The sequence below is a fragment of the Bacillus rossius genome, chromosome 1 (genome assembly GCF_032445375.1).
Source record: "Bacillus rossius redtenbacheri isolate Brsri chromosome 1, Brsri_v3, whole genome shotgun sequence".
NCBI classification, from domain to species: domain Eukaryota; kingdom Metazoa; phylum Arthropoda; class Insecta; order Phasmatodea; family Bacillidae; genus Bacillus; species Bacillus rossius.
The window spans coordinates 3,515,388-3,540,657 of NC_086330.1; the positions used below are offsets into that span (position 1 = coordinate 3,515,388).

General features: G+C 39.5%; 2 protein-coding genes across 3 annotated transcripts in view; one reads left to right on the forward strand and one right to left on the reverse strand.

Moving 5' to 3' along the window:
- LOC134531277 (nuclear pore complex protein Nup214) overlaps window positions 1-1,623 on the forward strand; it is a 47,123-nt gene extending 45,500 nt beyond the window's left edge. For both annotated transcript variants that reach the window (XM_063366973.1, XM_063366979.1), the window contains exon 19: window positions 1,387-1,623. In XM_063366973.1, coding sequence (XP_063223043.1) covers window positions 1,387-1,414 — 28 coding nt within the window. In that variant the 3' untranslated portion in view covers window positions 1,415-1,623. The remainder of the gene's footprint in view (window positions 1-1,386) is intronic.
- A 1,938-nt stretch (window positions 1,624-3,561) lies between these two features.
- The window catches only part of LOC134531292 (S1 RNA-binding domain-containing protein 1), a 55,203-nt gene continuing 33,494 nt past the window's right edge, over window positions 3,562-25,270 (reverse strand). Inside the window, exons 11-16 of the mRNA XM_063366989.1 lie at window positions 16,258-16,447; window positions 15,561-15,719; window positions 14,396-14,476; window positions 12,095-12,180; window positions 10,080-10,247; window positions 3,562-7,482 (exon numbers count right to left, since the gene is read on the reverse strand). Of these exons, the coding sequence (XP_063223059.1) occupies window positions 7,295-7,482; window positions 10,080-10,247; window positions 12,095-12,180; window positions 14,396-14,476; window positions 15,561-15,719; window positions 16,258-16,447 (872 nt within the window). The 3' untranslated portion in view covers window positions 3,562-7,294. The remainder of the gene's footprint in view (window positions 7,483-10,079; window positions 10,248-12,094; window positions 12,181-14,395; window positions 14,477-15,560; window positions 15,720-16,257; window positions 16,448-25,270) is intronic.

Genomic DNA, 25,270 nt, shown 5'->3' on the forward strand with positions numbered 1-25,270 from the left:
TAAAATGCGAAATCGCAGTGTTTTTAAGCAAAATTTAAATACTGGGTAAAAGACTTGTCTCGCCACTGGTAAACAAACACCGCAACATGGCCGCCACTGAACATTAGTCATAATGCACTAAAGCAAACAAAAGCTTACACACGCTCATGTTAAACTCAAAAATATACTGTAAAAATATGTAAAACTACAGCGTTTATTTTCCTTTCCGGTATAATGTTTGGACAAACAGGCTAAGTTTTAAAGCCTACGCACACCTCTCGGGGCACTGACGTCAGCTTGGAACAGCGACACCCGATAAATACAAAAGCAAGCAGATGATTGGGCGAACGGTGGCGGTGTTTGGAACAGCCTTATGTGAGTGGCCATACCACGTCAGCCGGGGACGCTGGCATATAGTTGGAACAGCGTCGTAATATCAAGCAGAAAGCATTTTAAATCGCGCCAAAAAGCGGAAAAATGTAAACAAATATTCATTTTCGAATGGTGTGATGATGATGATTAGTTGGTCAACAGTGTGTTATAGATTTTATTAAAGGGATTAATAGATTTTCAGATTAGTTTATGGAAATAACTAATAATCAGTGACTAAATGAAAAGTTTGTCATAAAATATATGTAACCTATTTGTTTAGGGTATTCAGTAATGAGTAGTTTCAAGTAAAATTATTTAACATAAATAATATTTAACTTAAGTAATTTGGAGCATATTTTACAACCAACTTAAATAAAAAAAGCACTAATCTGTCAAAAAAATCGGCATGATCGGCAAATGTGGTGATCGGTTCACCCCTAGTTTCGGGGAAATGCTTTTTGTTTGTTGAGTTAAACGCTAAGAAGTGTCATGGCGTCAGTAAACACAGGCATTTTTTGCCATGTCAATGACTTAGGTGCGGCAATTGTTAACAAACTTCTTACGTGACTTAAGTAGTAGTAAAGCACAGAACATGAAAAAGTAGCTAGTTAATGATGTGAAATACATTTTTTTTTTAAACTTGTAAATCATTTCAGTTGTATGGATGTATTTATAGTTTGTAAATAAGAAAAGCACCAAAGCCTATACTGAAGAGAAATTTTTAAATTACTTCTCATTTTATTTTGATACCAACTATTAGTTTTGTAATGTTAGTGGCAAATCTGAACAATTTTTTAACGTCATTTGATTTTTTTTAAATTATGTTTTGGAATGCAATGTATATTTAAAATTACCATGAAAAATAAATTATGTCAATTAAGGCTATACATTTTTCAGGATTTTTAAAAGCTGTAAAGAGGATTTAGGAACCTAATTTGGTGGCAGGCCAGCTCGCCCAAAGTAGTGTTATGTTCGGTTGCTGCATGGAAGACGCAGGAGCAAGCTCATGAACGCACGCTCTCGACTGTGTTCCAGAGGGAGTTCCTTCAGCAGCTGGAGGTGAACGCTGTCACAGCGGAGGGCAGCACCTCGGGCAATATCGTTTTGTGCTCTTGTATTATAAAAGTTATTAAATGTCTCATATTTTCTTCTTGCATTTTGTGGATAGCTTATTGAAGAGTCACAATGTTTGACAGTTTTTAATGGTGAAGGTTATAATATGTAGTTAAGCCTTTACATTCATTAAAGTATGGCAACACATGGCATGTGTAATCGCTTTGTATTAATTAATATGTATTCCTCCACTGTAGATATTTCTGCCACATTAGAGTGAAGAGAAAAATCTTACTGAATCTCTGGAGAAGGAATAGTGTGTCAATGCCATCCGTGGACAGGATACACTTGAGAAAACTCTCTGGCTCATTGCTACATTTTCAAAGTTTCTTACCGTGAAATACCCAGCGGGACTTATTGTGTATGTTGTGAACAAGTAGATAGTGCAGATGTTCCGGAGCTGCAATTCCTTATTGTGAGGGGTGATCGTAAGCTTAGTTCTGGAAAGCTGAAATTTTATAATGCATTGAGCTATAAAGCATCCATTTAAATATCCGCAAGCAATAGATATACAGTAGAATCTCGTTATAGCGAGCACGGTAATAGCGAGAACACTGCTATAACGAGGTATTTTTGAGGAATTGACGGCGTGATAGCTTGAAACGCGCTTTTGCTATTTGTCTGCTTTATCTCCACCCCTCTCGCTCGCCACTAGACATCTTGCCGTTGACGCCTGTCACATTCTTCAGCCGTGCCGTCGCCACCTAAGTGCGTGGTTTTAAAAATTGAATCCCATCCTTTCTTTCTTTTATCAAACTTCCGTTAGTTATCTGTGCCGTGTGTAGACAAAGTTTGAGATTGGAACAGAAACAACGTAAGAAAGTATTTTTTACAAATTAGAAATATGTATGTTTTTGTTTTTATAATCGTGTATTTTCACGTTTTTTTTGGTTGTTATCTTAAGAGATAATATGAAAAAGCCATTCTAATGAGATTTAATTGTTTCTTGGTTAAGAAAAACTATTAATTATCAAATATTGTTAATTGTTTATATTCTATTTATTATTATTTACGCAACGTCATACTGTATATGTACGCAATACGACTGGATTCGTTGCTGCAACATAACATAGCATGTTATGCGGTATCAGGAGTAACGTAACGATAGTAACGAGTACTAATTGTTATAGTAACGAATACATACGGGTACACATTTTTTCGTTACTTTTACACCTCTAGTAGGCACTACTGTATTTATTACCAAATCGCTAGGGCAGTTTTCTTGTAACTTTTGTTTCGGTCAGTTGTTGGGGTATCTGTTTGGGAAAGGGGTGGTGATGGTTTGAGTTTAATCCCAAATTTATTTTCTAAAAAAGTTGACAGGTTTCTTTAAATGAAAAAAGTATAGTTTTCCAGCGACTATTACGTTTGGGGCGTACGGGGCGTACGTGCGTTGCCGCAGCCGCACTCCTGCTTTTTTGTAAGGAATAAATCGTCGCGCTACACTAGCACCACCTGTTAGCAACATCCCGAACCAACATGGCCGCCAGCAGACAGCCCGCGTCGACAATAGATAGCAGGACAATGCTGCGTCTGCCACGGGCTGAGATGCTATACTTACGTGGCGTGGTAGGGTATTCTGGTTATTTTGACGCAATCGGTGATCGCATCCGTACTTATGGGGTATTGTTTTAAAGAGAATTCACACATCTGCTCACAGAAATTAATATTTTGTTAATATAACCTGTTATTTTCCAATTATACAGGTTTAAACACAATTTTTATGCTATTTTCGGTTAATTTTTATTTTTTTGGGGGCCAAAATTTGTCCAATTCGGTTATAGCGAGGATCAAAACCGGAACCGTGACACCTCGCTATAACGGGACTCTAGTGTATTTGAGATAATGTTACAATGCCTCAAAAATCTTCAAAGTACCATGTTTTCTCGCATAATGGTCGCACATTTTATTCTAAAAGCAAATTTTTCACATTTTTCAAAATAGATATTGAGAATCGACATCCTTAAACTTGGAATACTGCAAAAATGTATATAATAATTAATTTATGATATTTTGGTTCAGAAAATGTCAACAGTACAAGGTAAAAAAGTTTGCCATAACTAAAATACATGCTACATTAAATTTTATGTCTGCAAGTTGTAGAAATTTAGTGTATTTTTAATGACACTTCTTGTATCTAATTGTCACAAACATGTTTTATTTAACACACTAATAATACTATAACATTACCTTTAAAACTTCAGCACATAGCTCTACCCACAACAGACAGGTTTAATGGTATATGTACAACCTTCCACACTGCTGCACAACAAAAATGAGCATCAAATATAAACCAATATTAAGTAAATATGTTCCTTTTACTAAAACATTACCTTTAAAACTGCCGCACATAGCTCAACCCATAACGAACAGCTTCATTGGCATATGCAGAGATGCCAAGTACTACGTTACTTGACTACGGCAATACGGATGGTAGGTTTAAACTACGGATTTAAGGCATTTTATGGTCTTTCTGTTTGTTTACATCACGTCGCAGCAATATGCGGTATGTTGCGTTCGTGGTTCCATAGATATATGCATGTGTTATGTCAGACTTGTGAAACAAAATGCCCTAGACTCACGTTCCGTAACATTTTATTTTCAAGTGTCCAGTAATGACTCAACATATCTATGCAGTTTCGTTTTACTTTGTTATTTTCCGGTGTTTCGGTTATGTTTGAATCAATTCCGTGTGTATGCTACACTACATTTGGCGTGTTATTTTCGATATAATGACAGAAAATGTCGAAACGTAAAAGTTCTATCACTGAAAATATGTGCGAGCCTTCAAGTTCGAAGAAAACTAGCGAGCTACCGAATCAGCAGTATCGGAAATCTTACACGGATTTATATTTAAGGCCGTGTTTTCATTGTTTTATGTGTTTAGCAGACATTATTTGTTCAAATACGGTATCAACCCTCCCCAGTCTCCTATTTCAGAAAATATTTCTTAAAATAATATTGGTATTTCTACCAGGAAAATGGTTAAATTAGCACCAATGTGTACTTACTAAACAAAATTTCCCCCCCCCCACCACCACCACCCCTTTTCGCTCCTTATAATGCCAAATGTTTCTCACTACTGACAGGCACACTACAAGGTTGGCATCTCTGCATATGTACAACCTTACACACTGCAACACAACAAAAATGAGCATCCAATATAAACCAATATTAAATACAGTGAAACCTTGATTTTATGTACACTCACGGTTCTCCAAAATTTGTCCTTACGACCGAGTCGTACGTACGAACCATAGAGGCCAAATTACGTCCATTTGTGGCTATTTCCCCCCCCCCCCCTCCCAATTTATTCCACCGCTGCCGCAGGAAATGAATTGCAGTTGCCGTGTCCTGCTGCCACCTGCTGTGTCTATATATTATATTGATGAATTTTCAATCGAAATTATATCCTATTCGTGCAGAAAACAACACTTGAGTTAATCAAACGTAAAAATAAAAACTCGACACTGAAGACAGTGTCTTAAGCCACTATATTTTATATCAATAAAATAATAACTAACAAACATTATATTTGCTCAAATAAAAAAATACCGTGGGTACTTTAAGTGTAGATAAGATTAGCCAGTAGGCCTAAAAACATCGTAAAATACGTAACATTTATAGCAAGCAATGAACATTTTAAATGGCAAAATATATATATTTTATAACATGAAAAGTTGCTTTAATTTTAAACATGTAATAATTTAAGCCTAGGCGTGTAAAAGTCTGAGTAATAATAGCAGGAGACAATCTAAAATGAACGAGGGAAAAACGTAAACTCACAAATGTATAAACGTAACGGGAATGTCGGGTATATTACGTGGCTACTTGTAAGTTTTGATACTGTATTTATGTCACAACTTAGCCAAAATACTGGTACGAGACAAACTTCACAAGATAAAATGAGCGGAGTCTTGGTAACTGTTTTATACGTATTTTATAATTTAGGAAGTACTGTACAGTTGACGCATATTTTTTAAACTAACCATTTATTTCTGGGGATCGTAATTAATAATTAATTATTGGTATCAAGGTGAACGTAAACTTGAACACGTCACGGCAGCGAGAAAACTGGTGCGTATACCAATAAACTGGTATTAGAACTGGACAAAACTGGTACACGGGAGGTGGAGCTTATATTTTTTTCTGCTAAGCTCGCATCTATTGGCTGGCTGCTGATGGAACGTCACGAGTCTGGGCGGAGCGTTGAGTGAGTTATACTGCGCATGCGCAGCTCAGAGAACAGAGAGAGCCAGCTGGCGGCTACGCCGCGCTGTCAACAAAAGCTGACCGAGTACAATGACCTTTCTCCGCGTACGGCGCGCTACTGACGGTAAATTTCCATCAATTTGCCATTTTTTTTTTTTTTTTAATTTTTACTGTGACGCAATGTGTAATAGCCCGTATTTGTTATAAACGCTGCAGGTTGCAACTGTATTTTAATAAACTTTAACGTATTTCTTACACTTTTCGTATTTTTTTTGCCTCATTTTTCACGGTTTCTGAAAATCTGTACGTACGACCGAGATGTACGTACAAACCGGGGGCTGTACAAGAGAGGTTTTACTGTAAGTATGTTCCTTTTTTGCAATTATAAACAATTAGAGTATTACACTATCAATATATAGTAAGGGTATATTGCACGAAAACTGAAATTTACAGAATTTATTGGTAATGACTCAATAAATCCCTGTTAAGATGTTTTCTCCAGGTACATAGAAATTCATACTTATTATCAGAGATAAATTATTTAAAGGGTAATATCGTAGGTATTAATATTTAAAATTTAATACCCAGGAAATTTCCTTTTAGTGGGAAATTTTCTCCTGAGAGAGAGTGATACTGTATTAGCACAACTGCTGTGAATAAATTACCCAATCCTTTCAAAGGATATGCATAACTATAAATAATTGAAAGTGAAAAATTAACAGAAATACTAGTTTTCACCAACTGGGGCAAAAAAAAAGTCACTAGCTTGGTTTACAGCTGTGGCACAGCAAAGCCGATAAACTGGCTGCAATGCTGACTTTACCACGAAAAAACTCTGACAAAGATGTGCCTAATATGTTGACCTGTGTGTACGTGTACCTGTCCATTTCCCACTTTTACATTAGTTGCCTGGCAAATAACTTTTCCTTCAGTTTACAACTAAAATAAGAGTATATTGATAACTGTAAATCTTGAATATGCGCGCAAGTTCACTAAAGTCTACCATAAAAGTCATGTTGCAAAAAAAAAAAGTTTCATCAAATATAATAAATAGGAAATACCTCAATAATCATTAAAAAAAAATTGATAAACTTAGAGCAATCGTCTTAAACCTCTTACAAACAAAAAAAAATATTTTCTGTAACAGCTGAAATTATAAACAAACAATTACACAAAAATAGGTCATTCACATCATTCTTAGAATGAAACAAACACAGTCAATGGAATGGTAAACTTGACATTAGAATTAGCTTCTTAACACCAGTAAATTTGATACTCCCCAGGTTTTTTTTTACTAACATTCAAAATTCTTTTTGGAGAGTTTAGTAACTTTTTGCATCCCAGATGCATGTGTAAGGACACCTGTATTTCGCGAATACATCTCGTGTCAGGCTATTTCACACATAACTGTAGCTTTTTTCTTAGAGGTTTGGCGAATTGCGGGCGTGCAGCAGTACGGTAACTACGTCCTCATTGGCCCCGTCGAGTGCCGGAAAACAGCCTTCACCGACCACAGCCAGTAATTACAAGAAAAATCTACAGTGTTTTGTAAAGTACCTTGACACGAATACAGGTGTCCCTAAGCACGTGTGGCAGCCAACAGAACACAGAGGCGCGCTCACGCGAGGACGCGGACGAGGCTGAGCGACACCCTCTTCTGGGGGAGGTTGACGGACATCACCCGCACCTCGACGTGGCTGCCGAGGGGCGGGTTCATCCCCCGCAGCTGCGACAAGGGGATCAGGCCGTCCGTGCCCACCCCGATGTCCACGAACGAGCCGAAGTGCGTCACGTTCTGCACGCGACCTGTGACAGCCACAGTGTGATGCTAGCTCGTGCGAACACCATATTTTCAAACAAACTAAACACAGAACAATACAAAAAGAAATTTATCTGCTAAATTATGCATGCATGTACATACACACAAACACAGAGTAAAACCCTCTTTGGGAAAGTGGAATAAATGTTTGCATATTAAATAGAAATTAAAAAGTGAACTGGATATGTAAATACGTACAATTTTTACCATCTGAATAAAAATTTTCCTGGTAATGGGTAGGGCCACCTGAAAGTGGTGAAAAAAAAAGAGGTATTTTGTCATCATAAACAGGTAAAAGCGGTATAAAAATTTGTTAAAAAAACTGAAAAGCGGTGTTAAAAATCAGCAAAAAAAAATTACCGGCAAATAATATTTTTTTTAATTATTTTTCCATTGAATTTCCTATACAAATATGCATATATACACTTTATTAACTTTAGAATAGCATATTAAAACTAATCAACTTAGCATATAATATATAATGCATTTATATTCAAGCCACTTAATGCATATACTTTGCAATAAATTTTAATAATATATACATATATATGTATATTTATATTGATAATTTATTTAAAATGTACAAAAATGTCCCTAGTATGCTTGAAATGGTTGGCCTGAAGTATCAGACTGCAGTTACAGGAATCAAGTCTTTTCGTAGCCACTCCACACTATATACAATACTTGTGCAATACTTGCACATCATAATTTTACTTCCTTCATCAAAAATAAAAAAGCCATCACTTTTAAATTCCTTTACACGTTTTTGGCATGTTGAACTAACCAACAATGAATTACTTCCAAGAATTTTTTTTTTTTTTTTTTGAATTTCAGGACCTAATGTGTTGCATTCATTTCCAGAACGGCGCCATTTTGGAATAGTGGCGATATTGCCTTTTAAAAACATTGTGTTGTATTGGATGGATAACTTACAGTTCAAATAGAAACCACAAGCACAACCTGAAATCTTCCGAAGTTAAACGTTATCTTAGGTTAGGTTGGCGTTATTTAAAATAATGACCGTAAAATAAAAGTATTTTAATCCTTTAATTATGGTGCTTTTTTACTTGCGATTGGAAAACTTCGGAACTGTTCGGGTGAGCGACTTTCTACATCTGGATAAACACATCTATGCATAGAAAGAGTCTGTGACTGTTTGGTAAAATTTGCAATATCAACAAAGAAGATGGCGCGTGACTTCGTTAATAAAATATATTACCACGATCGTTTCGACGGATGGTTCTATTTAATATTTTTCCGACAGCTTTATATATACGACAAGTTATCTGAGGTTAGAAAAAAAATATATTATAAATAGTTACGTTGCTACGGGGGACAAAAATACCGTTTGTATTCCAATCCACATCCCTTACCGCATGAATTTATGAGAATACAAGTTTAATACTCTACTCACGTCAGATTTTTAAGGATTGTTGAAATTTCTTGCCGTGTTTACAGTTATAAAACGTATTGCATATTATTTTCGTAGTAAGGTGGTACAAGTTGGCACTGTCTCTGTTGTGTTGAACAAAGGAGTTAATAAATATTTTTTGCGTATTTCGTGTGTTTTATCGTGAATTGTCAAAAAAAGGCAAATTTCGTGGGAAAACCAGATTTAATGAATATTTCGCGTTTTTCGTCATTTTTTCGCGATCGCGAAAATTGCATGGCCCTAGTAATGGGTCTAAATTTCTAAGAACTAGATCTGTTAAGTTAAAAAAAAAAAATTGCTCACTGCAGGAACAAAAGTATCTTATTCAGAAAATTCCAAAATTATTCCAAATTTTCGACTCCAAAATGGGGAGGGGGCCTACACACGAATTTGGAGGTATTTCAGATATGAAAAACTAAAATTAAATAAAAGCAAAATGAAATACCGCCACAACTTATTCATATGCCAATTAAATTTTTATTAAATGAAACAGCTGGCAGAACGACTGGCAAGTCGTGTGTCTTTGTTCTAATGAGGGAGGGTGGGGGAGGCAGCGACGTGGCAGGAGGGGGGGAGAGGAATAGGCGTGGCTTAACCTCCCTCCTGCCAGCTAGCCAGCCGACCAGACATAGGAGTGTAGGTACCTGCTCCACCCACTTCCCTTCCTCCTTCACTTCCCCTCTTCCACCCCTCTTCTACTCCGTCAACACTGCACATTAACACAAGCGTGCGAGTCCAACTTTCTTTATCTTTATGTCGTTTGAGATAGGACTAACTGCTTACATCTGGCATGCCTCACGACGGTCCTACTGAGAGCGGACAAACTATAATACCAGTCTCTGTATCACTACCGCTTACAAATCACCTCCCGCCGCTCACAATACATGGCTTGCTGTTTGATGCAAGCCAAGCTGCCCTGCCCTCAGATAAACCCAGAAAAAACAAGTTTTTAAATTTTTTCTCAAAAATGTTTGCAAAACAAGGAGGGGGGGGGGGGGGGGCGTATACGCGGGCGGGGCCTTTGCGCGAGCAAATACGGTAAATGGTTCTTTATAACCCACTCACAAAATTAAACAAATTTCTTTTGAAAAAAAAATAATGTTTCCAAAGTGCTAAGGGAGCATCCCTGGAGCACTGTAGCAGGGCACGGACCTGTCAGCACGGTGCCGTCCCGCAGGTCGGCGAGGGAGGTGACGCCGCGCCGGAACAGGGGCTTGCAGTCCGCCCGGATGTCGTAGCCCGGCGGCTGCTGCAGCCCGTCCGCGATCAGCTTCACCAGCAGCTCCGGCACGCCCAGCTCCGACGCCAGCCGCGCCAGTCCTGGGGACACTCGCGGGCTTCCTCTACTGCTTCTTGACAGGCTCGCACAACTCCAGGGTATTGCCCAGATCCTACAATATGTGTGTGATTTAATCCAAACCAAACAAACAGGCACAATTTATTGTCAGGTCCATAAAAGATTTAATTCTAGGGATGTGCGAGTACCCGATATTTTCGGGTCCACAATTACCCGAACCCGGAATTGTTGTACGTACATGGATTCGAACAGTATTACGAATATTCACAAAAGTTATAAATTAATTTAATACGGCTCAAAACTACTAGCAGTGAAAAATAAAATTAGGCTACTATTACGTAAGTATTTATAATATGATGTATCAAAGAAAGATATGTAAATTAAATAATTAACACAGTGACATTAAAAGAATTTTGAGATTTCCAGACCTTAAACTATAAATACGAATTTCATCGTATAGCAAAACTATAAACTAAAAACAATTACTTACCTACAAGAAAAAACGTCTTGGCTATTTATTGGAGAAAAAATGGTTTCGTTTGCTGAAATGTTTATAAAACTGAGATTTCCCTGTGGCGTGCAGTTTATTACGATTGAGTTGGAGAATCGAATATGTTTTGGTTTTCATAATTTAAATTGTTTATTATTAAGTTTACATACTTATAAACATTTCAATCTCAGTGTAATAAATAATTGCCAGTAGTTACAGTTAGAAAAATGAGAACACACATTATTTTTAAATTAATCATTTAATTATTCTGTGCTTAATATTCGGAATCGGATTCATATCACAAATATTGCCAGGGATTCAAATCGGATTCGAACCGAACTGAATATCAAGGATTCGCACACCCTATTTAATTCATAACAAAACCATTTACGAATGATATTTCAATAAATGGTTAAGCATATGCTTTTAAAATTTTTAGAATAGATTCGGTATCTCATTACATGCTTTTTTTATAACTTCTGTTTTAGTATCTTTTATTATGCTTGTTTAGATTCTGAGATATAATTTTTTCAAAACCTAATTTGTCCCTTTTTCACCCCTTGGAGGTTGAATTTTCCAAAATTGTAAAATTCTGGTTCATAGTATTCGTATGTTTATTACTGGGGCCCATTCAAAATTCTCATGCTTGGTTAGCTTCGGAGATATAATTATTCATTTTAAAACCTAATTTACCCCTTCAATACATCCAATACTACATGAGGGTAATTAGAAATATCACCATTTACTTTAAGATAGTTCATAATAACAATCTTTCATTAGTTTTTGGGTTTCTCTTAACATTCTTGTTCATAAATATAGTCCCAATGGATTCTGTTGTGCTTTATTAGAGATTTCACTAATCTTCAAAAATGAAAGAAATGTGAATAGTCAAATAAATTATTGTTTCTTCTGTAGAGCCTGTGAAAATATTTCTTAGGTTTTAGAGCACGTATTAATTCACTTGAGAACCAAAGAGGATAATTCGACTGGATTTTAAAGATAGTGAAATACATGTATTGATTTTTTTTGGAAATACAGTTTGTAAGTTGATCAATGAGGTCATTAACATCATTAGAATTACATATAAAAATGTGACGTTATGGCTTTTTAATAGAGTTCTGCAGTTTAAACACTTTATACTTACTCATGCAGTTACATTGATTAAAAACCAGCATAGACAGTGACTTCGAGGCAAGCGTGTGCAGGATAAGCTCAAGGGCTCAGTAAAACTCAATCTCAATTCACAGAACTCCCGAGAGGATTGAGATTGCGCGCAGACCTCCGAAGAAGTGACTACATCCAATCCTAGGAAACGGCGGGCGCCTGCCACATTCGGCGGCCCGCCGACGACTGTAAACGGTAACTGGTCGCCTGGAGTACCTCGGTCCTGCACCGTGTGTTGCACCCGGAAGATGAAGTGAGGCTTGCCCACGTCCCCCACGTCGACCGCACACAGGTGGATGAACCTGTCGACAAGCGTGGACCAGTCACTACGGGCCACAGCTCGGTAGGGGAGGCGGTGCCTCATGACTGGCCAAGTAAAGTGGTGCAAAAATGGGGTTGTCTGTAAAGTCGATTTACGGATGATAATTTTACGTGATAACGTCATAAGAAAACATTGATGAAAAATTGCATACTTTTTAATATTCAAACATTATTAACATTTTTTTGCAATTTTAATTTAAATAATTTGTTTAAATATAATCACGAACAATTAGTTAAAAAGCCCGCCTCTACCTGTTTGATATTATAGAAGATTTTCTGGCACTGTGGTTGGCCGGTTCTTGCACGCTCTGCTCAGGCGGAACGTGACAATTTTTCGTGCGTGCAGCCGGCGTTCATTGATTTATAAGACGTTATCACGTCAAATACAGCCTCAATAAAGAAACACAACAGTTAGATTTGCTATCTTGTACAGTATGGCGAGTCACCAAGTCATCGCCATCAGTATTGGCGAATGAGGTTGATTTGCAAGGATTGTCAGCTCATCTTTTGTTAGCGTTGAAAAGATTATTAGGGAACACATGATGGATAATGCAAAATGGTTAGCACATGATAGTCAGAGAAAATATTACATCCATGCAACACAAATTACATTTATTACTGTTTAAGCCATCAAATGTTGTTGTTAATAACGTAAAATAAATGATCTTAGGTAACTACACAAGACAAAGCATCATCAATAATTTATTTTAAAATTAACATTACAGAAAAAATAATAAATTGAAAAATTCAACACTGGCAAAAGTTAACAAGGCTTATTTATTGTAATTTTTGTATGTATTTCACAATATTATTCTTTTGATATTAATACATTAAGTAAATTAAATACATAACATGTACTCATCTGGAAATTTTGTTAATGAAACAAATATAAATGTATAGGTTGCCATATTTAAGGATCTAAAAATATGGTGAAGCGTGAAATTTGTGGGGAAAAAAAAAAATTCTGCGGTTTTTAAAGTTCTTTCCGAAATTTCTCAACTTGGCGCAGTGCATAGATGTTTAGCGAACTGATTGACGCCATTTTTGATAAACTCACCCGGAAGGTCATAGGGTCATAGATCTTTAACACAGGCAACAAATTTTAATACCAATGTATTTTGATATCTCGAACGCCACAAATTCAATATGTTGCTCTTTGTGCTGTATTTGTACATCTTGTATTTTCATATCTTGGTTATTTGATGGGTAAAAAAAAAGATGAGACTGTTAATAGGAAAAGCTGCAATGCATTTACCAGGTTTACGTATATTACTTTTATTACTTAATGTGACACAAAAATTTCAACTTTTCAAATGGAGAAATACGTAGTTTCCTGTAAAACATCCAAACAAAATTGAAAAATTCTATGGTATTAACCTATACGTATAAGTGTTTGTTTATACTTATTATTTTAGAGACCTTATAGGTTAGGCCAAGAAATAATTCTTAATGGTATGTGAAGACGTGTTACAATGTGTTTAACGTACATTTAGCTCCATCCTCATTTTTCATTTACTCTAGTTATTACATCATCTAGAAATGTACACATTGTATAGCTGTATAGGTTCTGCCCAATTTAAGCCAAAAGATAGAGTTGGTGTATTGCTTAATCTAGTACCTACCACATGATGTAATGATTTAACATTAAGTTATTTTATTTTTTTGGTTGAATTTAGAATGTTATGGAGATGAGCTTATATTTTTTCAGATAGTTTCTGAAACCCCAATTTTATTTTATAAAAACAATCAATAATTCTGAAGAAAAGCCCTGCTCCTGATAGTGGAAGGGGGAGAAGGAATCTGAAAAAGATTTTTTCTTAATTTCCAGGCATTTTTTTGAAATCCTTCTGCAAGATGGCATTGTAAGAGTAGTTTTTCATTTTATCAAATGGTTGTTAAGTATAAATATAATAATGTGATATTGTAAAATGGGTTGGTTGGTGTAGGTTACCGACATTAAAAATACTGTAAAATCATTACGAATTACCAATCCAAATTGTAGCTTACAAGCTCAGAAACAAACACGTAATTATTTAATTTTTGACTCTTTGAGACCTAGATTCAGATTCGAAGGCACTCCGAGATTCGGATTCCAGAAAATTGGGACTCGGCCTTCACTACATAGTTACCAACATTAAAAAATTGAAGAAAAATTAGTTCAAACCAGCAGATATGAACACACATGGCAGTGATTACCTCAAAGCCACTGCATACGACTCTGGATGGATCCACGTGCGGTCCAGGGAGTTGGTGTCGGCTTCATCTCCGGAGCCCGAGCTGGAACACACCACAGTTCACTTCCAGTCACTCGGCTCTAGTCCCGTGGAGACACAAGCTCAGGGCAGACCAACGGAGCCCCAAGGAACCACACAGATACACAAGATTTTATGGTTTTATTTTCAGGTAAATTTCATTTTTTAAAAAAGGAATTTCTGTGTTTATTTTTTTAAGCATTCTGTTTAAAGATGGCACAATTTTCAACAAAAATGATACATACTTGTTAAATGATATTTGCTTCACCAGAACAGAAAGCAAGATTTTTTTCAAATCTACTTACCTTTGGTATGTACATACATTTTGGTACAAACTTTATAAAATATACATATTTTGTGATTTAAAATGCTCATTACCGACTATAAACGTTACGTTTTTCACTAAGTTTTTAGGCCTACTAGCTAATCTTATCTACATTTATAAAGAACCCACTGTATTTTTATTTATTTGAGCAAATATGTTACGTGTTAATTATTTTTGTTTTATTGATATAAAATATTAAAAATGTAAAAAACGGGGCGTACGACACTGCCTTCGTAAGCTGTATATTTGGCCTAGACATAGTGTTGTCTTTTTTTATTTTTATGTTTGATTAGCTCAAGTGTTGTTTCTGCATGAATAGGATATCATTTCGATCGAAAATACATCAGCATAATAAACATACATGTAAAAAACCTTACTTGTTTGCCAAAGGCACATGTACGTGACCTTATGGACACGGCAACGGCAATTCATTTCCTGCGGCGGCAGAAGGAAAAATGATGGAGGGGGGGGGGGGGGGGGTTAGCCACAAATGGACGTGATTTGGGGCTCACTGGTTTGTATGTACATCTCGGTTGTAAGTGTTTTGGAGAACCGTGAGTGTACATAGAATCTAGGTTTTACTGTATATGATTCGACCTATAATGCATTACGGATAATAAAATAAATAACGATTATGAATATTAATTTTTTTTTCTCAACAATAATTTCAATATAACAAAGTTAACATCCTACATTTTTAAAACTACAGAATATCTCTACTCCCTAGAAGAACAAGTCAACACCAGCGTAAAAAAAAAGGACAAGAAACTGTCGATACACTCACGTCTCGGGAAGGATGCGCACAAACCCAGCGCACTGCTCGAAGCTCTTCTCACCGATGCCCTTCACCTTCTTGATCTGCTGACGGTTGCGGAACGGCCCGTTCTGCGTGCGCCACTCCACTATCTTGCTCGCCTTCAGAGCGTTCAGCCCCGCGATTCGCCTGAGGAACACAGTCGATCCCACGGCCAACGGTACTAGAGGGCTCGTCGTAATACTTTGTCTGAAAATCGTGTCTACAATACTTTACGCACTACATTTTTTCAACAGCCAATAAACAAGAACCAGGAAAGAAAAAAACCATATTATTTTCCAAAATCAAATGTGATGCTACAGGCTAGTATACATTTACTAATGTAAACATTTATTCAGTCGATGTTGTCAAGTTTTTCTTCTGTCTCGCATAACATTGTTTCTTCTTTAGTTTCAACACTTAAAAACAAAAAAACAAAAAAAACAATATAAATAAACAAGGTTTTTTTAAAATATGCAGGAACTTATCTACAGCTATTAACCAAACACAGTAGTAACGCAAATTTTTCAGGTCCCTACAAAACAACAAAAACATTTTTAAATGAGTGTAATAATACAATAAGTTATGATTTGAAAAAAATAACTTTCAAAATGTTTAATGTACTGCACAGATGAATGGCTAACGTCAAGTAACGTGGTGTGTTTCCGACAAAGCTGACGGCCCGCACCTCAGCAGGATGTCGGAGGCAGTGTTGAGGTCGACGCCCACGAAGCTCACGCACTCCATGACCACCTCGTCCAGGGTCGCGCTCAGCTGCCGGGGCGACACGTCGTGCTGGTACATGCCGACCCCGAGGTGCCTCGGCTCCACCTTCACCAGCTCGGCCAGCGGCTCCTGCACTCGGCGCGCCAGCGACACTGCGGCACAACGCTCGCCGCGTCTCCGCGTGCGCTGCCTTCCCCTGCCACTCTCAGCACAACACAACGCCTGTTCGATGTCCTTGTTGTGTGAAGTGTTACTTGTGCCCCTTTTGGCGTGTCATATAGACAGCTCGGCGAGATGGCGGGCCGCGTGCAGTCGGGTCGTTTGATTTGTATTCAACTATCATTTCGTTGTCAGAGTTGTATTCACTAGATCAGACTCTTTATATATTTATGGTCCTCCGGAAGAAATTCATCGAAACAAAGAACAACGCCAAATTTTGTTAATTGTGAATTTATGAAAAATACTTCGCAATTCAAACACACAGAAATTAAAAATTATTTATACCATATTGTTCGCATCACGCGAAATAATTGACTGTACAAACAACGATTGCAACGGATTGCGTTACGAGACGAAAAACAATGGTGAGCGGGCCCGATAGCCACACTTACCATCACGAAAACACACGATGAACTGACTTCCTGACGGAAGTCCGACGCGCTGCCAACCTTGGCAGCGTTGCCAAATCTGGAACCATGGTGGCCAACTGTGAAGGGGTGGCGCTGCTACTTGTGCAACGCGGGAATTCAAATGTTCGAATGTTCAGTCTCAAATTTGTTGCACACGTAACGTCAGCAAAAATACTTAAATACCTATGTACACTATACACACTCCAAACATTCTGCCCACCTTGAAATGACCCATTTCAACACTACTCAAGAGGCAATGGGCACAACTTCACTACAGGGCGTTTTAGACTCCCAGAGGTGGTACGCACTGTAGCGACCCTAGGCACACCATCAGATCCAGGATGAAGATGCAGGACGCGTCCCAACTTCCATTGCAGGGGAGGTACTCTATCTTCCTTTATCAACACCAATTGGTTTGGTGTGATAGCTATCGTTTGATCTTGCCACTTCGAACGCTGCTGCAGTGTGTGCAGATATTCGCGGTGCCACCGGTGCCAAAAGTCTTGATGCAACCGCGATACTAGTTGCCAACGCTGCAGTCTGTTAAGTTGTACCTGTTCCAATTCGGGTTCAGGATGCGACACCAGCGGCTCCATGGTCAAGAAGTGTCCTGGGGTGAGAGCACGCAGATCATTGGGATCGGAACTTAATGGACAGAGTGGCCTAGAATTCAGTATGGCCTCCACTTGGACCACGACCGTGTAGAGCTCCTCAAAGCTGAGAATCTGTTCACCAATGACCCGATTTAAATGTGACTTGAACGCCTTAACTGCAGCCTCCCACAAGCCTCCGAAATGAGGAGCGGCTGGAGGGTTGAAGTGCCACCTCACTCCAAAAGGAGCTAAACAATCCACTATGGTCTGCTGATGCGATGAGGATGACAACATGCGTTGCAGTTCTGTCAGCTGGTTGTGGGCTCCAACAAAGTTCGTCCCGCAATCGCTATAGAGGTCAGAGGATCTCCCTCTGCGGGCGATGAAACGTTTGTATGCAGCAAGGAACACCTCAGTCGACAGGTCAGACGCCAACTCCACATGAACCGCCTTAGTGGTACAACATACAAATATACACAGATAGGCCTTCAACAGAGTGACTTTGCGCACACGAGCCAGTTTTATGAAAAAGGGGCCAGCGTAATCCACGCCGGCCTTCGAAAATGGTTTCACTTGCTGGACTCTCATGGCCGGGAGACTTCCCATGAGGGGTGTAAAAGTGGGTGGCTGTGCCTTGAAACACTTCAAGCAGCGGTGAACACAGCTGGTGATTGCCTGCTTATCTGAGAGAATCCAAAATTTCTCTCTAAGAATACTTTGAAGTGCTTGTATCCCGGGATGTTGATTGACGTTGTGATAGTGTTGTATAATCCTGCTCGTCAAGGGGTTTGATTTAGGAAGCAAGGCCGGGTGTTTGTGTTGAAACGGGAGCTTCGACTGGTCAAGCCTGCCACCCACCCTAAGAAACCCATCAGAGTCGAGGAAAGGATGAAGCTTCCGTATCTGTGGTGAGGTTCGCTTATTCTTTCTCAAAGAGGCCAGGTCATCTTTGAACACCATCGACTGAACTCTAAGTATCCAGAAATTTAAGGCAGTCTCCAACTCACGAGGACACGGGGTCCCTGATTCACGAGCACTTTGTGAGTGACGACAATTAGCAACAAAACGCAGAATATAGGCAGTCACTCTCAGTAACTTCATTAGACTGCTGAAACGTTCGACCAGTGAATCAATGTCTTCAGTATACAGAATAGTTGCCAATGCCAACGACTTCTTCTCCTGTTGGACCAAATCGGAAATGTCACTACACGAAGCACTTGCAGGCCATTCATCTGCAGGTAACGTCAACCATGCAGGGCCTGTCCACCAAAGGTGGTGGTCAAGTATCTGGGCAGGTAACAATCCACGTGAGCCACAGTCAGCAGGGTTGTGTTCTGAACGCACGTGCCTCCACCAACTTGAAGGGGTCAGGTCCTGAATCTCACTAACCCTATTTGCCACAAATGTTTTTAACTCATGAGATGAAGAGTGGATCCACGCTAGGGCTACTTGTGAATCAGTCCAGGCAACAATGGAGGTGAATTCAAGTTCCATTCCATGCACATTTATCATGTGACGAAGCAACCGAGACAAGAGAAGAGCTCCACACAACTCCAACCGAGGTAGAGACTGGGCCTTGACAGGGGCTACTTTAGATTTGCCAGCGAGCAGGTGTACCGTGATTGTCCCATCAACATCAACCACACGAAGGTAGACACTTGCTGCATAACCCAATTCTGAACTGTCTGAAAATCCATGAAGTTGATAGGAACAGCCCTGTTTTCCCCTGACAAGGCGAGAGATGTTGAGTGCAGACAGAAGAGGGAGCTGGCTGTTGAACTTGTTCCAGCTGTCTAATATGTTTGGTGGTGGTTTTGCATCCCAGTCGAGATTTTGAACCCAAAGGACTTGAATGAGACATTTTGCAAACATGCTGATAGGTGTCAACCAACCGAGAGGATCGAAAATCCTTGCCACGTTCGATAAAATTGTCCTTTTTGTCGCAGGGCAGGCGCTGGCTCGGACCTTGTATGAATATGTGTCGGAGGTGGGGTTCCACTGTAGTCCCAGTACCTTGATTACAGTGCAGCTGTCCTGATCCAAGGCTAACGGTTGGAGGGTTTCAATATCCTCAGCAGGAAGCCAATTCAGGAGTGTCGGATGGTTGCTCATGAATTTTCGGAGTTGAAATCCCCCTTTCGCTAAAAGCTTGATGTTCTCTTGCTGCATGGCCACTGCAGAGTCCACAGACGGCGCACCCGTAACAACATCGTCCACATAAACATCCGACAACAACACTCGAGAGGCAGTGGGAAATTGTTCTCTCTCATCTTCAGCCAGCTGCTTAAGAGTGCGGAGTGCCAAGAATGGGGCTGAAGACACTCCATAGGTCACAGTTTTCAGCCTGTAGTCCTGGACTGGAGCTGCGTCACTAGAGCGCCACACAATACGTTGATAATCCTGATGATGACGATGGACATGGATCTGGCGATACATTTGTTTTACGTCTGCCGTGAAAACTACAACATGTAAACGAAAGCTCAATAGTAGATTAAAAATATCTTGCTGCAATTTTGGCCCTGTTAACAAAGTATCATTAAGCGACACACCTGTGGAACTCTTGGCTGATGCATCAAAAACAACGCGCACCTTTGTAGTGGAGCTGTCTGGTTTCACGACAGCGTGGTGAGGTATATAGAAGGCATGGGCACAGTCCATTTCTGTCTCAGCGACTCTTTCCATGTGGCCCATCGCGAGATAATCCTCCATAAACTCGGAATACTTCTGCTTGAGGGCAGGGTCCCCTTTGAGACGTCTTTCCAGGCGAAGCAAACGATTAATGGCTTGAGGTCTAGAGGACCCTAACTCTGGCTCAGGTTGACAAAACGGTAACGCAACGCTGTACCGGCCGGTCTCATGCCTTGTGTAAGACTTCACAAACAGCTCTTCACAGTGTACATCCTCGGGAGACTGATGCTTCACAAGGGGAAATTCTTCAATCTCCCAAAACCTTCTCATGACATCAGGTAATGGGGGATGAGAGGTCACCAGCGAAACACAAAGGGATGTCATGTTGGTTGAAGTCTGTTCAATTTCCACCTTCCCCATCAGGATCCAACCTAGTACAGAGTCTAGAGCCACTGGAGACCCATCAATCTTTCCACCTTTCATTAAATACGGAACCAGGTCAGCACCAATAAGTAGGTCGACTGGACCAGGAGTGTCAAAGGCAGGATCAGCAAGGTGCAAGTGTGCCACAGATTTACGAACCCTATCAGACAACTTTGTACCTGGCACGCTACTGGTTATACGAGGAAGCACAAAAACATCCAGCGCAAACTGAGACGCTAAGATGCCAACTGGTGTGATAACAACTGAAACATAGGATTTGGCCACATTGACAGGGGTGTTGGATAAGCCCTGTATGGGCAAATGCGTCCCCCTTTTAGTTAACCGCAGGTTCTGAACACACTTCTCTGAAATGAAGCTAGCTTGGCTAGCAGTGTCAAACAGTGCCCGAACAACAAATGGTGTACCAGTGCGGTCGAGGATGTTTACCTGAGCAGTTGACAACAGGACAGTCTTAGAACAGCTCGGGGCTGCGGCGGTAACGGCAACTGTCGCAGAATTAGCTTCTGTTGACAAAGCATTGAAGCCTTCTGGAGATGCACAGCTGCCTTCGGGTGGTTGCTGCTTAAAATGTAACAAAGTATGGTGGCGAGCTCCACAATGACGACATGCTGACGATGGACAACCTTTGGCTCGATGTGCAGGCGAAAGACAATTCAAGCACAGATCCTGTCTTTTCACAATGGTATACCTATCTTTAGGGTCACTTTGATTAAACTTACTGCATTTTACAAGAGCATGTGGGCCACCACACAGACCGCAGGTCTGTGAGGAGCTGACTAAACTATTCAGCGCTTGACCACGAGATTGCTTCCAGCCAGCGAATGGTGGAGAAGATTTTCTCATGGGCGGCTGCAGTCCTGACGACTTGCCACGTGACTGAGCAACAGCCTCCTGAGCGCGACAGTGCTTTTCCAAAAACTTTACGAAATCACTCACTGTAGGGAACTCATTAGTAAGCGACATTTCCCACTGTGTCTGAAGACAAGAATCTAAGCGCTTGCATAGGATAGGAAGCAGGATCAAGTCCCACTGAGTCACTGGCACATCCAGTGCCGTCAGGGCAGAAATGCTCTCAGTGATGTTTGTCAACAATTGGCGTAGTGCTTTAGGTGAGTCAGAGGTAACAGCTGGTGCGTGCAAGAGTGCATCTACGTGTATTGCCACGACAAGTCGCTTATTTTCATACCGCCCTGCGAGTAGCTTCCAGGCCACATCAAAGTTGGCATTGGACATAGTCAAGGAACTGATCATCCCTAAAGGCTCTCCACTGAGGGCAGATCTCAGATAGGCTAACTTTTCTACAGGGGAAAGCTCACTATTATTGGTGATAAGTGTACTGAACAAGTTCGAAAAGTTGGGCCATTGCTGTGGACTACCATCAAAACTTGGAAGTGATATCTTCGGCAGGGCCACCCGTGGTTTGCTCACCTGAGACTGTGGTTGGCTGGAGGGCTGTACCTTTGAGTCCTCTATGCCGGCTACAACGGCCCTGATTTGGAAGTATTTATCATCGAAAGCTTCCATGCGAGAAGCGTGCTCAGCTACGTCCACATCTGTTTCGCCGATGGCTGCTTCCACCGCGACGCAGTCAACTTCGAACTGCTCCTTTATGTTTTCCAAGTCGCGCACTGTTGCAAGAAATAAGTTTCTTTGCGAGGGGTCCTCACGCGCGCTTTGAGAAAGGTCAAATGCCCGCTTCAGGCGACTCTCTGCGATGCGCACGCGTATCAGCGCTGACCGTTTATCCGCCATAGTAAATAGTCACGTAGTACAATGACTCAACACATAACCTAAAACACCACCACGTGAGAAGTATGCCGGTAAATGTTACCTCGGTGACGCACGAGTAACTACAGCGGAGACAAACTCAACGTTCAACGAAGCACAAAAGGTTAGAGAAAATTACATACCCAAGAAATTTGCCCTACACACAAAAACGTTCACCACGCGGCACACGACACGCCGAAACAACGAAAGCGACGCCGGCACAAATAGATCCGGCCCGGAGGACCAAATGTTCGCATCACGCGAAATAATTGACTGTACAAACAACGATTGCAACGGATTGCGTTACGAGACGAAAAACAATGGTGAGCGGGCCCGATAGCCACACTTACCATCACGAAAACACACGATGAACTGACTTCCTGACGGAAGTCCGACGCGCTGCCAACCTTGGCAGCGTTGCCAAATCTGGAACCATGGTGGCCAACTGTGAAGGGGTGGCGCTGCTACTTGTGCAGCGCGGGAATTCAAATGTTCGAATGTTCAGTCTCAAATTTGTTGCACACGTAACGTCAGCAAAAATACTTAAATACCTATGTACACTAAACACACTCCAAACACATATTTACTAACAGCTCTTCTGGTGCCACTTTCCGCCAGTAGAGTGAATGGCATTGCCTTTTTGTAGGGATGTGCGAAAGTGACTTTTTCCACACGAAATGAAAGTGAAAGAAAATTTATCAAGTTTCGCGAAAGTGAAACGAAAATGAATTTTTCTATGAGATAAATATATTCTTAACGAAAGTTAAGCGAAATTTTTTAATTAACAAAGAAAAAAGTGCCCCAAAATTTGCTCTCCAGTAATAAATTCTATTACATAAATCATTTTGGTACCTTTTGATATATATATATATAAATATTATTATTTAATATAATCAACATCCGCCCTAGACCACACAACACAGCCCCATGTCACTCGTAAATTTCAAGAATCAATCCAGATTTTCAGCACACAGACTATTTCCTTTACAGTCGTAATGTCGCAGTCTATGATAATATATTTATCACGTGCATGGTACTGATGAAAAAATACGTGAATACTGCGGAACGGCCGCCATCTTGCACCACTGTCACACATAGCTAGCTCAGGAAGCTGTAGACCAGGCAAGGGACATGGTCAAAACAAAACATAACAAATGGTTGCTGCCAAGTGGTCATTACTTGTTGACCTTTTTGTCTAATTGGCTGTATATTATGAGGATTTTATATGCCAGTCAGAGTATGTAAAATTTAAATAAAGCAGACGACAATGTTTTTGTTTGGCTGTGCGTGAATAAAAGTAGGTACGTTCTTTGTTTATGTGTATACGGTAAATACTAAATACTGTACTAACAGTTCTGGAATGTATGTTTTACGAATATAGTACCTACACTACTGTTTGAAAGCAAATGAATCAGGTAATTTTTCAAATATTGCATGATTTTGTTTTGATACCTAGGCCTACTGTAATCACGGTTGAATTTTGTTTACTTTATCTGCCATGTTTGTTCAAATTATGATTTTACCGTATTTTCATTAATGTGAGTTTTTTTCATCACCACGTAAATTAATCTTAATGGAAATCTTTTTTCTAATTAATGTCTTTATATGATTTGCATATGTTATTACATTATTAGTAATAACAAGCAAATCATATAAAGACATTACAGTAGAATCTCAGTGCTAAGTACTTACAGGTACCTCAAGTTTTTGTACTTAGTACTGAAACATGCATACATATCTTTACAAAGAGAAAAAAAATATATAAAAAATTGCTACAGGAGAGCCGCAATGCCATATGTATTAGCAACTGCGACTTGCTTTTTTCCCCTTGTCTAGTTCTCTGAGTATATCCACTTTTTCCTTAAGCGTGAATTGCTTTCGTTTCTTTTTATCTCTAGGATCATTCATATTGTAGCACAAATACAATGCGGTGTCTAAATAACGTAACCTGAAAATAAACTCAACAATAACAATAAACAATCCCGGCACAGACATCAAACAGTATTTTTAGCGTAGCGTAACACTTTTGTCTAAATAATTAATACTTCTATCAAACCTCCGTCTTTCGATGTATCGAATAGTGTTGTGTTGCTCACGTCGCATACTACGTACGGTATAATCTATGGTTGTGCGCGCAACTGTTTGTTAACTTTGTTTTGAGAATCTAGAGGTTAGAAAATACATTGCGGTGGTATTTGTGTATCTTTGTTCTACTACATTAATAATTTAGCTGGAAATTTATTTACCAGTTTAAGTAAATTTTGGTGTAGTAATGCCACGCTACTAGTAGAATTTTTACGTTGTAGTGAAAATATGATACTTTAAACTGAAACCGTTTTGCATGGCGAAGATACGATTTTTGGCGGGGACTTAAAAAAAATTCGTTAAGTGAAATATACTTTATAATAAGGTACGTTATTGTACCGGTATTCTACTGTACATTTTTATTAAATTACGAGTTCTTTTTCAACTAGAACAAACGGAACTTCGGTAAGCTATTGAACTTTCGTTTGGCTCGAAATATTTCGCTAAAAACGAACTTTGACAGATGAAATTCTTACCGAAATCGAAAATGAAAGTAGCAAAATTTCGATTTCGGTATCGGTATACCGAACATTCGCACAACCCTACCTTTTTGAAATATAGCGAGCGGCAGTTAGAAGGAAAAAAAAAAAGGCAGCAATCATCAGGAGAAGAGTTTTATGGTTGTAGTTCATAAGCAGCCATACGTCAGAGAGCACAGAATGCTGTGGCTATACGTGGGAGAGGAGAAGCAATTCCAGAGTGTTATCTTGTCCGATCTGTCATGCCCGCTCCACCCCTCTTCCCTGACCAAGGTTCAGAAAGCCATAAACAAGAGCGGACTAAAGTGCATAAGTGAAGCAGTTCACAGGCAGATCATGACAAGAAAGAT